The sequence below is a fragment of the Saimiri boliviensis genome, chromosome 18 (genome assembly GCF_048565385.1).
Source record: "Saimiri boliviensis isolate mSaiBol1 chromosome 18, mSaiBol1.pri, whole genome shotgun sequence".
In the NCBI taxonomy this organism is placed as follows: Eukaryota; Metazoa; Chordata; class Mammalia; order Primates; family Cebidae; genus Saimiri; species Saimiri boliviensis.
In genome coordinates, this window is record NC_133466.1 from 2,346,884 (window position 1) to 2,361,960 (window position 15,077).

General features: G+C 58.4%; 1 protein-coding gene across 3 annotated transcripts in view; it reads left to right on the forward strand.

The window, feature by feature from the left end:
- The window catches only part of ICOSLG (inducible T cell costimulator ligand), a 13,495-nt gene extending 229 nt beyond the window's left edge, over positions 1-13,266 (forward strand). Inside the window, exons 1-7 of one of the 3 annotated variants that reach the window (XM_039480611.2) lie at positions 8-218; positions 2,452-2,492; positions 3,390-3,731; positions 4,697-4,987; positions 9,917-10,084; positions 10,910-10,945; positions 11,845-13,266. In XM_039480611.2, coding sequence (XP_039336545.1) covers positions 205-218; positions 2,452-2,492; positions 3,390-3,731; positions 4,697-4,987; positions 9,917-10,084; positions 10,910-10,945; positions 11,845-12,047 — 1,095 coding nt within the window. In that variant the 5' untranslated portion in view covers positions 8-204 and the 3' untranslated portion in view covers positions 12,048-13,266. Of the gene's footprint in view, positions 1-7; positions 219-2,451; positions 2,493-3,389; positions 3,732-4,696; positions 4,988-9,916; positions 10,085-10,909; positions 10,946-11,844 lie in introns of those variants that run through there. The other 2 variants (XM_074389508.1, XM_010338220.3) reach the window with 2 other exon arrangements.
- Positions 13,267-15,077: the final 1,811 nt, after the last annotated feature.

Consider the following 15,077-nt stretch of genomic DNA (forward strand, 5'->3'; position numbering starts at 1 on the left):
GGGGGCGGGGCAACCAGGGCAGACCGGGGCGGGGACACGACTGCCTCCCGCCCGCCGTGCGCTGAGCGCTCAGAGCTGGGGCGCAGCGGGAGCGCAGTTGGATCCGATCTCCCGCGCCCCGAGGCTGCGGTTCCCCGAGGCCTCCCGCGCCCCAAGTTCTCCGTGGCCCGAGGTCTCCAGCGGCCCGAGGTCTCCGCCAGCGCCATGCGGCTGAGCAGGTGAGCCGGGGAAGGAGCAGCGGCGCCGCGGTCAGTGGCGGGGTGGCTCGGCCCGCGCGTCCCGAGCTCGGCTCGGACGTGGGGCCTGCGAAGCTCGCTTGGAGGCGCCGGGCGGGCAGTGCGCACCCGGAGAGCGGGCGACGGTGGCACCGGGACGGCCGGCGGGGCGTGGACGGCAGCGGGCTGCGGAGGCCGGCACCGGGACCCACGGGAGGACACGCAGCCGTGCGGGGGCGGACCGGGGGCGGGGTCCCTGCTAGGGAAAGGGGACCGCGAACGCTGGAAGGAGGGAGGGAAGGGGGCGCACCCCGCACGCCCGGGTACCGGCGCTGCCTCTTCCACTACCTGGCACCACTGATTTCCCAGAAGATGGGTGAAGGAGGGAGCCGACTGGCCGGGCTTTCTCCAAGACCAGCCGGATGCTCACGGTCTGGCGACACGCCCTCCCCCACACACGTGGGATTCCCCGCAGCCTGGCAGCTGGTCCGCGCTGGGGAAGGTGGGGCTGCCTAAACCGGGAGTGACAGCTTCCTCCTGGCTTTTTGTGAAAATATGCTTTGTGCCACCCAGGTCCTAGGGTTCGCAGACCGTGCTTCCCTGGGTGAACCGGTGAGGCCTCTGACCCTAGGGGTGCCTCCCGCATAGCCCAGAACTGGCTCACACCTGGGTCACACTGCTCAGTACCCCTCCTCAATAGAAATGCATGCAATTATGATCCTGCCCTAAAGAGAAAGCATTTAAAAATCTGCGAGTGTCACAGCCCTTCCATGTCCTAGCTCTCCACGACTCGCACCTTGAAGCAGGTGACCCTGTCTGTGTTGGGTCTTGAGGCAAACTCAGGGTTGGGGGGAGGGAGGTTAGACGCAGGGGTGCTGAGGGCCCAAGGAGAGGACACAGAGGCTACTGGGTGGGTGGCACCCAGGGAGGGGATAAGCTGGAAAGAGCTTGGAGCAGCTCCCCCGGCCCAGAAAGCCCCCCAATGTCCAGAGGAGGGCTCCATAGACAGGATGGGCCTTGTGAGCTGGTGAGGAACCTGGGCACTGTGGGAGAGAAATGGGGGTGCAGCGGGGTTCTCACAGCTGTGGTTTAGAAGGTGGCCCTGGGGAGATGCCTGAAGGGGCTGAGGCTGGAGGCAAGGAGGCCCGGGTGGAGGCAGGAGACCTGCTGGAGGCCATCACGACCATCTTTCAGCCAGAATGGCAACCCCAACAGAGGGAATAGGAGAGAGAGGAAGGGCCGCCTGCAGGCTTCAAGAGTCACTGGTGGCCTGGGGCTCACTTTGGTGCGTGTGTGTTCCCTTGGGACACCTCCATGCAGACTCAGGCGATGGCCGTCATGGGTGGGGCCAGGGTTTCTGTGGCTCCAGGGTGCAGGGACAGGCCACTGGGAGGTTCCCACGAGACCAGCCTTTCACTTAGGAAGCCCCCAGGGTTTCCGAGGCAGAGGCCAGACAGAAGAGGGATGAATGTCTCCCAGACCTTGGAGGTGTCGCAGCATCAGAGGAGGTGTCCCTGCTCCGTGGGCTCCCACTTTGGTTTGGGGGACTGGGGCAGGCCACGAAGGGCCTCCATCCTGGGGCTGGCGGCAGGAGGTGGAGAGCCTGAGGCATGCAGGGTGCCAAGGCTCCCCGGCCCAAGATGGCAGGAGCACTGGAGTCACCAGGGGGATTTGCTGCCTGAGGCAGGCACCAGCTGTAGCAGGATCTGAAACAGGAGGAACCCAGGTTTTGTTTCAAAATGATCTGTGTTACCCACAAGGCTTATCCGCCACTCACCTGACCCACCCTGTCATGGGCACGCCTGATGTTCTCCGTCTCCCCAGCATTTTAAGTGAAGCTCCTGTTATATGTGCCCTGAAAGCTTTTTTATCTCTGATTTCCTAAAATTTCTTGGAATTTGTCCCCAGGAAGGCTGGACCAGCCTCAGGGGTGTCCCTCGCTCTCCTTCGTCCTCACATTGGCATCACTGTGTTTCTGGGGATTTGTCACCACCAAAGCTAGAGAGTGGCAGGAGGCTACCGGCCCCTCAGACTTGCGGTGCTGGGCAGGGGGGGTGGTCTTGGCTCCCGACCCCGAATTCCCATGGAGAACAGAGCCAGGCAGGCTCCTGTCTTCACATTTCTGTGATGGACGGAACTGCCTCTTGCCCGGGGAACCAGCCTGCTCCTATTTGGAAGATGCAGGTAACTCACCTGCGGCCCCACCTCACCTGCATTTCTGGTTGTTTTTTTCCAGTCCTGGACTGCTCTTCCTGCTCTTCACCAGCCTTCAAGCCGGTAAGTTCATGGGGTGCTTTGCCACCAGTGTGAGCACCCAGCTCTGAGATGGGCTGTCTGGCTATGTGGACTGCCGGCCGCAGGGTGCCAGGAGCAGCCTCTCCAGGCTCCTTTTTGCTTCTCAAGTGGCCCTTTGGAGAAAGTTGCTACCTAACCTAGGTTGCTGCACAGGATGGAAGCATTTCCTTAAAGGGAAACACTTCTGCAAACTCTGGAGTTCTTGTTTGATTTTGTGTTTGTTGCAGGCAGAATGCAGTTCCTCTGAGCCAGGGCTTCATGGGTCCTCTGGACTCCCTGTCCTGGGCAGCAGCCCTGCTGAGCCCTAAGGGCCACCAGACTCTAGAAGAGCCAGGAATAGGGGCAAGGCACCACAGCACAGACCCAAAGCCTTGCCAAGCCTTCCAGCCTAGAGTGCTTTGGAGGCAGGCAACACACGCAGATTTTCCCATAGGCGTTTACGTGGTTGTGCAAACGGTAAAGCCACCCTGTGTCTGTTACATTTATGAGAACTTTCCTGATGGAAGGGAGCAGCATTATAATGTAATTCTTGAGACATTGTTTTCCCTTAAATGCCTGATTTTTAAAGAATGTTTTAATCTGCATTAATTATAGACTCCCAAAAAGTAGTAAGAACAGTGCTGAGTAACAGAAACAATGCTGAGCCCAGCCCCTTGCTTAACGGGAGTGTGTCATCAAAGCCAAAGATTGACATTGGACTTCACCGTGAAATACCCACGCTTTTCAAGTTTCACTGCATTCCTGCATGTGCCTTGTTAATGAATTCTGAGCCACAGTTGGCATTTGAGGCTCGAAACGCAAAGCCTGCCCCAGACAGTAGCTTCATGGCCTGGGCATCGGCCTCAGAAAACAGATTTTGCACCTTTTGGGTCGTTGCAGATACTCAGGAGAAAGAAGTCAGAGCGATGGTAGGCAGCGACGTGGAGCTCAGCTGCGCTTCCCCCGAAGGAAGCCATTTCGATTTAAATGACATTTACGTGTACTGGCAAATCAGTGACACAGTGGTGGCTTACCACGTCCCGCAGAACAGCTCCTCCTCCGTAGCCAGCCGCTACAGGAACCGGGCGGCGATGTCGCCGGCGGGGATGCTGCAGGGCGACTTCTCCCTGCGCTTGCTCAATGTCACCCCCGACGACGACCAGAAGTTTCGCTGCGTGGTGCTGAGTAAATCCCGGGGATTCCAGACAGTCTTGGAAGTTGTGGTCACGCTGCATGTGGCAGGTAGGACCGTCAAGGCAGAGAGAGCTGGGTCCACCCGAGCGTCCCACCAGGGAAGAGCATGCACGAAATTGAAACCCCCTCCCTGCCTCATTCACTGTTTCTTCCAGTGAAGAACATTCTCAGCCGTGTTATCAGGCCTCTGTCTAACTTCAAGGGAAACTAAACAGCTGAAAAATCCTTAATGCATGACTTGTGGCTGCTTGGTTTCCCAGAAGAGCTCCTAGCCTTGCTGTCTTTGCCTTTTTTGAGTTGGTTTGTTTTTTGTGACAGGGTCTCATTGTTGGCCAGGCTGGAGCGCAGCAGTAGGATCACGCTGCAGCCTGGACCTCCCGAGCTCGAGTGGTTCTCCCGCCCCAGCCTCCTGAGGATCTGGGACTACAGGCACCTGACACCTCGCCTGGCTAATTTTCGATTATTTGTGGAAATGGGGTCTCACTATGTTGCCCAGGCTGGTCTCAAACTCCTGGCCACAAGTGATCCTCCTGCCTCACCTTCCCAAAGTGCTGGGATTACAGACATAAGCCACCGCGCCCAAACTAGAGTTTAAACAGTGAAATGTGAGAGGAGTGCACTAAATGAAAACCAGATTTAAGAGAAAAATTAGAGGCAGCCAAGGAGCTCTGGGCACTTCATCAGGGAGAACAGCCGTGTCCATTTCAGATGGACTGCGAGCCCCTGTCAGCATCGAGGTGAACCAGATCCAGATAAGGGGGTCCCAGAATAGCCGCTGGCCGTGGAATGGGGTCTGTGGGTGCCAGTCACTGCCCACCAGGCTCAGCAGTCTCTGGCCACTGGGACTGCCTTAGGGGACAGGGCCAAGCTGGCTGCTCGGACCACAGCTTCGGTCCTGGCCATGCCGGGCCACAGTGGGCTGCCTCCCCAGTGACCCGGCCTTGGCACCGTGTACCCTGTTTCTTGACCCGCAGGGCCTGGCATCTCTCACCACCTGTCTCCCTCCCACGCAGCAAACTTCAGCGTACCAGTCGTGAGCGCGCCCCGCAGCCCCTCCCAGGATGAGCTCATCTTCACGTGTATGTCCGTGAACGGCTACCCCCGGCCCAGAGTGTACTGGATCAACAAGACGGACGGCAGCCTGCTGGACCAGGCTCTGCAGAATGACACCATCGTGCTGAACACGCGGGGCTTGTACGACGTGGTCAGTGTGCTGAGGATCGCGGCGACGCCCAGCGTGAACATCGGCTGCTGCATAGAGAACGCGCTTCTGCAGCAGAACCTGACCGTGGACAGCCAGACAGGTAAGCTCGCAGGGTCTGCGTGCTGGCGCGCGCCCAAGACGGTGGGGCCAGGGCTGGCTTGGGAGACCCTCTGAAGCAGGAGACGCAGTGCCTTCAACGGACACAGCAGGACACCGAAAGGTGGTGAAAGGGAGAGGAGGAGGGAGGCGCACGTCACGTGGTGAGGACCACCGCGGTGTGTGGGAACAGGAGCGGCGCCGGGCCAGTGCACGTGGCTCAGTTTCCTTCTCCTGCAGTCAGTTTCACTGAACCTGCTTTACAGCTGAGGCTTGAACTCTGAGGCTGGCAACACTTCAGAATCCACAGGACTAGGCAGCAGCAGCCCAGGACGGAAGCCCACCCCTGCGCAGCCCCGGCCCAAGCTCCCTGCCTCTTGAGAAGACTGAAGCCCCCAGACCCGGGAATCCCACTGGGCATGGCTGCTGGCTCAGCTCCTCCCTGTGGAAGGGGACGTCTTCGTCAAGGCCACAGGCCCGTCCCATTTGTGTCCCCGTCTCCTGTGTCAGGATGAGAGGCAGAAGGAGGAGGCAGGAAATGACCAAGGAGGGGGCCTGGGGCCTGCTGGCTGCAGGAAAGGGGCTGCCGGCAAGACTCACCATGCGGCCCCGTGCAAAGCAAGAATGCAGGGCTCAGCCAGGCGCGGTGACTCACGCCTGTAATCCCAGCACTTCAGGAGGCCAAAGCAGGTGTATCACGAGGTCAGAAGTTCAAGACCAGCCTCATCAACATGTTGAAACCCTGTCCCTACTAAAAATACAAAAATTAGCCGGACATGGTAGTGGGTGCCTGTCATCCCAGCAACTTAGGAGGCTGAGGCAGAGAACTGCTTAAACCCAGGAGGCGGCAGTTGCAGTGAGCTGAGATCGCAGCATTGCACTCCAGCCTGGGCGACAGAGCAAGACTTCATCTCAAAAAAAGAAGAATGCAGGGCTCCTTGTTTCGGAAGCTTTGAGAATTCCAGACAGCGACCGCAGGCATCACACCAGCTGCTGGCCTTTCTGAGCTCAACCCTGGAAGCCTGCCCAGGTGCACACCCTGGAAGTCCATGCTGACCACCAGGATCCCCTGCAGAGCCCGACATTCTCTTTATTGAAATCGGGGCTTAGGCCCTGTGACTCACGTTCAGAGTCTGTGAGCTGCGTGCAGCAGAATGAGGGGCTGCCTCCAAAGCAGCCTCTGTTAAGTGCCTTCCAGCCCGCGTACACCCCCCAGAGCAGCCCGAGGGGTAGCAGAAGGTTCTCCCAGGTCACCGTCTCAAGCGCAGTCACACAGTGGGGTCATCTGGGCAGCCTGTGAAAGCCCCCGTGCCCAGCCCTATTGGACCGGGAGCTCTGGGCAGGCACCGGGCCTTGGGACAGTGTAAAAGCTTTGGAGTTTCAGGGTTGAGCATTGCCCAGGTGATCTCTCAGGTGTGTGTGGAGACACACCAGGCGCTCAGAACAAGCTCCAGGGGGTTGCCGCTACTAGTTTGCCAGTGAGGGGCTCTCTGAGGGGCAAAGGCATTGGACACAGAGCCCAGAGGCATTGGTGTCTCTGTGCCTTGCGGTGGAAAGGCAGAAGGGTGTGACACAGCAGCTCCTCAAAGAGCTAAGCGTGGGCCGGCCGCGGTGGCTCACGCCTGTAATCCCAGCACTTTGGGAGGCTGAGGCGGGCGGATCACTTGAGGTGAGGAGTTCAAGAACAGCCTGGCCAACATGGAGAAAACCCATCTCTACTAAAAATACAAAATTAGCCGGGTGTGGTGACACCTGCCTGTAATCCCAGCTACTCGGGAGGCTGAGGCAGGAGAATTGCTTGAACCCGGGAGGTGGAGGTTGCGGTGAGCCAAGATCACACCACAGCACTCCAGAGTAAAAATCCTCAAAAAAAAAAAAAAAGAAAGAAAAGAAAAGCTAAGCATGGAAGTACTGTAGGACCCAGCATTCTCTCCTAGGGATATAGCCAAGAGGATTCAAACAAACGCCTGTCCATGAATGTTCATGGCAGCCAGAAGGTGGAAATCACCCGAACGTTCCTCGTGGTTGGATGGATGCACCAAACGTGAGCCGTGTGTGCAGGGAGAATCAGCCTGCTGCACGCTGCAGCGTGGAGAACCTCAAGGTATTATGCCAGTGACAGAGCCAGACACCGGAGGACAAGCCTGTGGGACTCCGTTTACACAAAGGCTCCAGAATAGGGCAAGCCGCAGAGACAGAAAACAAACTAGAGGCTTCCAGGGGTGGGAGGACAGCAATTCTCCTGCCTCCACCTCCCGAGTATCTGGGACCACAGGCACGTGGTTCCTCACCTGGCTATGTTTTGAATCTCTGTAGAGATGGGGTCTCACTATGTTGCCCAGGCTGGTCTCAAACTCCTGGACACAAGTGATGTTCCTGCCTCAGCCTCCCAAAGTGCTGGGATTACAGGCATGAGCCACCATACCCAAATGAGCATTTTAAACGTAAAATTTGAAGGGAGTGCTATAAAGCACTAAATGAGAACAAAATTTAAGAGAAAAATTAGCCGGGCGCGGTGGCTCAAGCCTGTAATCCCAGCACTTTGGGAGGCCGAGGCGGGTGGATCACGAGGTCGAGAGATCGAGACCATCCTGGTCAACATGGTGAAACCCCGTCTCTACTAAAAATACTAAAAATTAGCTGGGCATGGTGGTGCATGCCTGTAATCCCAGCTACTCAGGAGGCTGAGGCAGGAGAATTGCCTGAACCCAGGAGGCGGAGGTTGCGGTGAGCCGAGATCGCGCCATTGCACTCCAGCCTGGGCAACAAGAGCGAAACTCCGTCTCAAAAAAAAAAAAAAAAAAAAAAGAGAAAAATTAGAGGTCCCGGCTGTTCCGGGACCCCCTCATTTGGATCTGGCCCTTCTCGCTGCTGACACAGAGGCTCGCAGTCCATCTGAACTGGACACAACCATGCTCCCTGATGGACGGCCCCAGGACAGTGGAGGACAGGGAAGAGGCTGCACGTGGCCACGAGGTTGCCTTTCGGGGGTAATAAAACGGGTGCTGGAATTAGGTGGTGGTTATGATTGCACTGGCACGCTGAATTGTTCACTTTAAAATGGTTCATTTTGGGCTGGGCGTGGTGGCTCATGCCTGTAATCCCAGCACTTTGGGAGGCTGAGGCAGGTGGATCACCTGAGGTCAGGAGTTTGAGACCAGCCTGCACAACATGGTGAAAACGTGTCTCTACTAAAAATACAAAAATTAGCCGGGCACGGTGGGGCGTGCCTGTAATCCCAGCTACCCGGGAGGCTGAGGCCGGAGAATCACTAGAACCTGGGAAGCAGAGGCTGCAGTGAGCCGAGATCCCAGCACTGTACTCCAGCCTGGGCGAGGGAGCAAGACTCCATCTCAAAAAAAAGAAAAGCATAAAGTGGCTGGGCATATGGTGCACACCTGTAGCTACTTAGGAGGCTGAGGCAAGAGGATCACTTGAGCCCTGAGACCAACCAGGGCAACATAGTGAGATCTCATCTCTACCAAAAAAAAAAAGTTAGCCAGGCCTGGTGGTGCCCGCCTGTAGTCCCAGCTACTTGGGAGGCCAAGGTGAAAGGATTAATTGAGCCCAGAAGGTGGAGGCTGCAGTGAGTCGGGTTTGTACCACTGCACTCCAGCCTGGGCAACAGAGCAAGACCCTGTCTCAAACACTAAGTAAATAAACTAAAATGGTTAATTTTATGTTCGGTGACTTTCACCTTGATTTTTAAAAATCCAGCCGGGTGAGGTGGCTCACGCCTGTAATCCCAGTACTTTGGGAGGCCGAGGCAGGCAGATCACCTGAGGTCAGGAGTTCGAGACCAGCCTGACCAACATGAAGAAACCCCGTCTCTACTAAAAATACAAAATTAGCTGGGTGTGATGGCAGGTGCCTGTAATCCCAGCTACTCAGGAGGCGGAGGCAGGAGAATTGCTTGAACCTGGGAGGCAGAGGTTGCGTTGAGCCGAGATCGTGCCATTGCACTCCAGCCTGGGCAACAAGAGCAAAACTCTGTGTCAAAAAAAAAAAAAAAAAAGAAAAGAAAAGAAAATCCGGGCAGAACGTGTGCTTCCTGCCACACCCAGCCCTGTGGTCCTCTGGCTGTGGTCGGGGTTATTACCTCTCCCAGGTAGGACTGGGAGGAACAAGACCCCTGCAGGAAATGAAGCCGCTCTGCAGGAGAAAACCCTCCTCTCATCAGCCCGTTATTTTAAAACCTCAAAATCATGTCAGGGAAATACTTCCCTGCAGTACTTTCTTTTTTTTTTTTTTTTTTTTTTTTGAGATGGAGTTTCACTCTTGTTACCCAGGCTGGAGTGCAATGGCGCGATCTCGGCTCACCGCAACCTCCGCCTCCTGGGTTCAGGCAATTCTCCTGCCTCAGCCTCCTGAGTAGCTGGGATTATAGGCACGCGCCACCATGCCCAGCTAATTTTTTGTATTTTTAGTAGAGACGGGGTTTCAACATGTTGACCAGGTTGGTCTCGATCTCTCGACCTTGTGATCCACCCTCCTCGGCCTCCCAAAGTGCTGGGATTACAGGCTTGAGCCACCGTGCCCGGCCAGTACTTTCTACTCAAGGATGAAAAAAGAAAGACCCTTTTTTTCCATGGTTTTTTTTTTTTTTTTTTTTTTGAGACAGGAGTCTTGCTCTGTTGCCCAGGCTGGAGTGCAGTGGCACAATCTCAGCTCACTGCAACCTCCGCCTCCCAGGTTTAAGTGATTCTCCTGCCTCAGCCTCCCGAGTAGCTGGGGCTACAGACAGGCATGCGTCACCACGCCTGGCTAATTTTTGAATTTTTAGTAGAGATGGAGTTTCACCATGTTGGCCAGGCTGGTCTCGAACTCCTGACCTCGTGATCCACTCACCTCGGCCTCCCAAAGTGTACAGGCGTGAGCCACTGCTCTTGGCTCCAAGATTCTTTAAGTCAGATTATTTTCGTCTTTCTTGTAGGAAATGACGTCGGAGACAGAGACAAAATCACAACAAACCCAGACAGTGCCCCCAAGGAGAAGAACCTGGCGGCGTGGAGTGTCCTGGCTGTCCTGTGCCTGCTTGCCCCGGTGGTAGGCCTGGCAGTGTGGGTGTGCAAGTGCAGAAGGCCCCGCTGTAGCTATGCAGGTAGACGGACCCGTGTTGTGGACGTTACCGTTTGTTCTGTTGGTGCGAACGTTTGCCTGCTTTCACGTCCGTCACTGATACGATTTCGCTTGAAACTTTGCTGTGGCAGCACTAACATGCATGAGCCTGAGCAGCCCAAACTCTCCCACGAAGTGGAGTTCACACCCTGCGTCTCTGACATTCCCGACACAGCCAAGCCAGACAGGCGCTTCGAAGCCGGCCCCGCAGGTCGGGTGGGAAGGGTGGCTTCTGCATGTCAGGGCCAGGGTGGTGTCCATGCCCAGGGGAGCCTCTGAGGCTGCCTGGAGCACCCCCATGCTGTGGGTCCGTGACTCCGGCCAGCTCCGAGACAGAGCCCGGAGGTCTGTATTTCAGCCACGTAAGACACAGCAGCAGAACGCCGTGGAGCAGGAAGCCCGGGACACTGGCCGTGGTGATGGCCGGGTGGGGGGCTCGTCCAGACCCCCTCAAGGGTGGCGGTCACTGGAATGCAGGCGTGGTGGCCACGGAGTAGAGGCAGCCCCTGCGGGCTGCCCTGGCTGTCCCGGAAACATCTTCCATGGGGCTGGCTAGGCTGTGGAAGGGCCCCAGAGCCAGGTCACAGCATCTGAAGTGCTTCCCAGGCACTTCCCCTTTCAGAGGATCTTCCTCAAAAGCATGTGGCCTGGGAGCCCATCAGCTGTCAGTGCTTTCCCTGCCTAGAGCTGGGGCTTCTGGGAGTCTTCCGAGCTGGGCGTTTCAGGGGCTGCCGAGAGCTCAGGAGCCCCAGGGGCTTTAGGGACACCCCCGCCGCTGCTGCCCTGACCCTTTCGGTTTGTCCCCCAGGTGTCTGGGCCGCAAGGCCGGAGCCAGAGCTCACTGGTGAGTTTGCCGTGGGAAGCGGCAGGTTCTGGGGGGCCCGAGGGAGATTTGGCTGATGACTATCTTTCAGATTTTCAAAAACTTTTCAAAAGGCAGAAGTCCTTTGCCTCGAACCACTGTTGCTCCGGAGATGCAGGGAAGCCCCGGTGGCGCGCACGGCATTATCTGCAGCCTCCCCTTGGCATGGGCTGGCATCCTGGTGTGCGCTTTCCCGCACTGCAGTGGGATTTTCCCAGCATGCACGGGAGCAGAGACACACATGCTGGAGCCCTGTCCTCCCTGGCGCCCAGCCCCCACGGGGTGTCCAGAGCGGGTGCAGGCACTGCCAGCTTCTCTCTGCACCAACCGCTCTTGCAGCTCAGGCGGCTCTCTGTCCCCAGGGGGAGGTGTGACCCCCACAGTCCCGGGAGCAACACAGATTTGGATTCCTGTCCCAATTTGGGGAAAATGTCCACACAGGGTCACGCAGCTGGCAGGTGCCTCTGGCTGTAAGGGGCACTGGGCTTCCCAGGCAGGAAAGCTGGGCTCCCCACCATGGTTCGGAACCCCTCTGAGCCCTGTTTTTCACCCATGAGAAGCGGCTTCCCCAGGATGGTGGGCTCATGGAGTGCGCAGCCACCACGGGTCACCTGCGGACCCAGGCAAGCTGATGGCCGACTGCAGAAGACACACTTCCAAGGTCAGGTCAGCCCGTTCCAGATCACGCTGGCACACAGCTTGCTAAAAACACGGCCAGCCTGTTCCCACCAGAGCCAGACGAGGTGCCCTGTGCAGGCGGCTGTCTCCAAAGCTCTAAACCTTTTGTTTCCACCAAGTTGAGTCCTGAGAAAACCAACATCTGCCTGCAGAAGGGAAAGGGGCGTTTCATGTTCCTCTCTCTTCTTCGCTTCCTTTCCAAGGCCATGTTTGCCCGAGCTCACTGCCCAGAAGTGTCATCCACACCAAAGGCAAATGTCCCCAAGTGAGTGGGCTCACCATCGTCACCGGCAGTCACCCACAAGAAGGGCCTGGTGACGGGCTCCTCTCCACTCAGAGCAGGCAGGATTCGGCACCAGGCTCTTCCCAGCACCCAGACCCACTGGGGACGCGTGCCTTCCCATGAGATGCGGGACCCTGAGACTGAAGGAAAGGCGTTTGGTTGAAAAGGAGGACTGGGCATCCCCTCTTCCAGGACAGCGTCTGTGCTGCTGGAGTCTCCCGAGGGTGTTAGTGGGAGGCCCAGGCTCAGGACCCCTTCTGCCCTGGACGTCCCCGACCTGCCTCCCGCCCGGAGGCCACAGGACCCACGCCGGTGCGTGTCCACCAGCATCGGCAGTTGTCCACACCGAGGAGCCCTGGAGGGCATCGCTGGCCTCTGCCACGCTCCCTGGGAGGAACACTGGCCCTTGGCTGTTCTGGTGAAAAGCTGAGCCCCTTCAGAAGAGGCACAGATGGAGTTTGCCAGAAGAAAGGCTGTGCCAGGGCTGCGTTACGCCAGCAGCAGAGGCTGCCGGGGCTCTGCCTGGGGCCTGCAATGAGAAAGACACAGTCCAGGAGGGCTGGAGGTGCCCATGTCCAGCAGGTGCGGGCCTGGCGACATGGTCCCCAGAGTCCTGAGCAGCAGTTAGCTGCATGGAGAGGCATCACCTGGCGGCCGTGATCCCCCTTCCCACTGCAGCTGTGATCCCCAAAGCACGGGGTGGCTCCCCCCACCTCCACCACCGTCAGCAGCCCCACCTTGCTCAACCCTGAGGGTCTCAGGATCCTGCTGAAGACCTCTGCCCCCAGCACCAGGCTCCTCAGAGATCAACAGTCCCAAGGGGGCCCGGAGACAGGGTGGGCCTGTGCTGAGGGGTGCAACCCTGGGCCCTGACCGGACCCAGTGCCTTCCACGCTGGTCCCCGGAATGAATCAGCCGCTGACTGTCTCCAGGAGGGCTGGAAAGGACGCTGCCAGGTGACCCGGGGTGCACTCGCCCCAGGGAGATGGGATGGACGCCTGGCCTGACCCTCAGGATGCAGTGTCCGCCCCCCCCCCGGGCTGTGGGCCAGTGCCCCTCCTCCTCCCTTCCCAGAGTCACCTGATATTCCCGGGATCAGTCGGGGCCTGTGACAGCCCTGGTCACTTGGAACTGACAGCGTGTGAGGGCTGCACTTCTCAGACTCGGAACAAAACGAGGAGTGAGGACTCGTGGTCACAGTGAGGTTCCAGTACTTGTTACAAGCAATTGTTTTTCTACAAAAAAAAGTCCCCACCCGGACCTTTAAGTGAAGGTGACCAGGGCTCCACTCGCACTTTTAACATGCAAGCATTAGAAGATGTTGGTGTTTGTAAAAGAATAATTGTTGTCAGCGGGCATGGATTGACAGGGACAATGAGCTGCTTGGGTGTGGAAAGTTGGGGCGTTGGAAAGTGGGGTGTGGTCCCGCTTGCAGTGACTGAGAAGTGACTCCAGGATGGATCTGCAGGGACCCCCAGCGATCCTAAGCCCCAGGACTGAGGGTCATGCATCGCCACTCAGGCGTCCCAGGAGGTGCCCTGGGCCTGGTGACCTCACAGGCAGGTTGGGGACATCCCCGAAGGGAAACAGTCTGGCTCCAGCTTTTCCCGTTGGAGGTGGTTTTCCCTTACCAGGGGACAGGCAGGAAGGCTGCAGCTGCCCCAGGGGCCCCAGAAGCTTCTGCCCCTCATGCCCGGGGTTCGGGGGACACTTTGGAGGCTGCTGTCACCACTGTGCGTCCAAGGCCATGCCCTCCGTGGGTGGGTGCCCGTGTCTCACCCCCCTGCTGGTCCCCGCAGCCCCCTCCAAAGCCTGCATGCCACATCCATAAGACCACCCTGTAACGCTGCCCCTCTTAGCCCAAGACGGCACCTTCCCCTTTCTCCTGCACTGAGGACAGGCTGGGTGCCAGTGTCCTGGCAGCCACCTCCAGAAACCCAACTTAGAGAGTCAGATGCAAACCATGCCTGTGTCCTGTGGCTTCAGTGGGTGCAGGGAGTCTTGGACACGGCCAGCTCAGCTGCCTGTGGTCTGGGCAGGAACAGGGGCCACTCCCGCTCAGGGTCCCCTGCCCTACACCAGGCTGTTCTGTCTCCCAGGGGACACGGGGCCAGGTCTGGAAGCATTGGGGGCTGTCAGAGCTGGGGGCTGTTCCTGGGCTCCCTCAGGTGGAAGCCTCAATGCTGTTAGCATCGTACTGGGCACAGGAGGGCCGCCACAGAGAAGCGCCCACTCACAAGTCCACAGCCCACGGTCTCCGCTCGGAGACCTTGCCCTCCCTGCACCCACCTCCAGACAAAGGTCCCGCTGCCCCAGGGCTCAGGGGAATCTTCCGGTCTGTGGAACCGGAGTGGGGAACTCTCGCCCCCCACACCACCCTGCACATAGTAGGTGTGCAGTAAACACCCACCAGCCAGGCTCCAATCAAGGCTGGCAGATGGGGTGGTCCCGTCCCTAGGTCCGCCCGTCCCTAGGGCGGGAGACAAGGGAGATGGCTGCCTGCTGGACCCCGAGCCAAGTAGCAATGTGCTTGTGCCTCAGTTTTCCCTTCTGTAAAGTGAGGCGCAGGAACTGGGTTCTGTCTACTGGGCTCTGCAGCTTGGACGCTCTGAAGACTGAGGGACCCATGTGGGGAGGGCGGCTGTGGCTTTGGAATAACCGTCCAGGCCCAGGCACCTCCAAGAAGGCCACCAAGCCCTGCCCATGCTGCAGGGGTGAGGCGGGGAAGGGGGAACCAAGAACCCAGAGGCCTCCTCTCTGCCTCTTCTCTTCAGTGACCAGAGGTGCAGCCTGAGCTCGGGAGAGGGGTTTCTGCCTCGAACCCCAGGGCACAGCCCACTTTTCCCAGGGAGGACCCCTGGGCCCCCTGCATTGCGCCAGCAGCGTGTGGGCTCACCAGGCAAGAACGACATTGAGCAGCTCCAGCACTGGGGGTGTGCAGACGAAACCAGCCAGCCCCAGGCAGGCCCAGGCCCTGGGCACACAAAGGCAGGGACTTCTCTCCCCAGGCCACTGCCGGTGCAGGCTGGACTGCTCTCCGTCTCCCTCCCCACTGTCCTCTCCCAACTGTCACCCATGCCTCCCTCTTCCACTGTCCTCCCTGCACTGCCTTCCCCTCACTCTCCCCACTGTCCCCCCCACTCCCCACTGTCC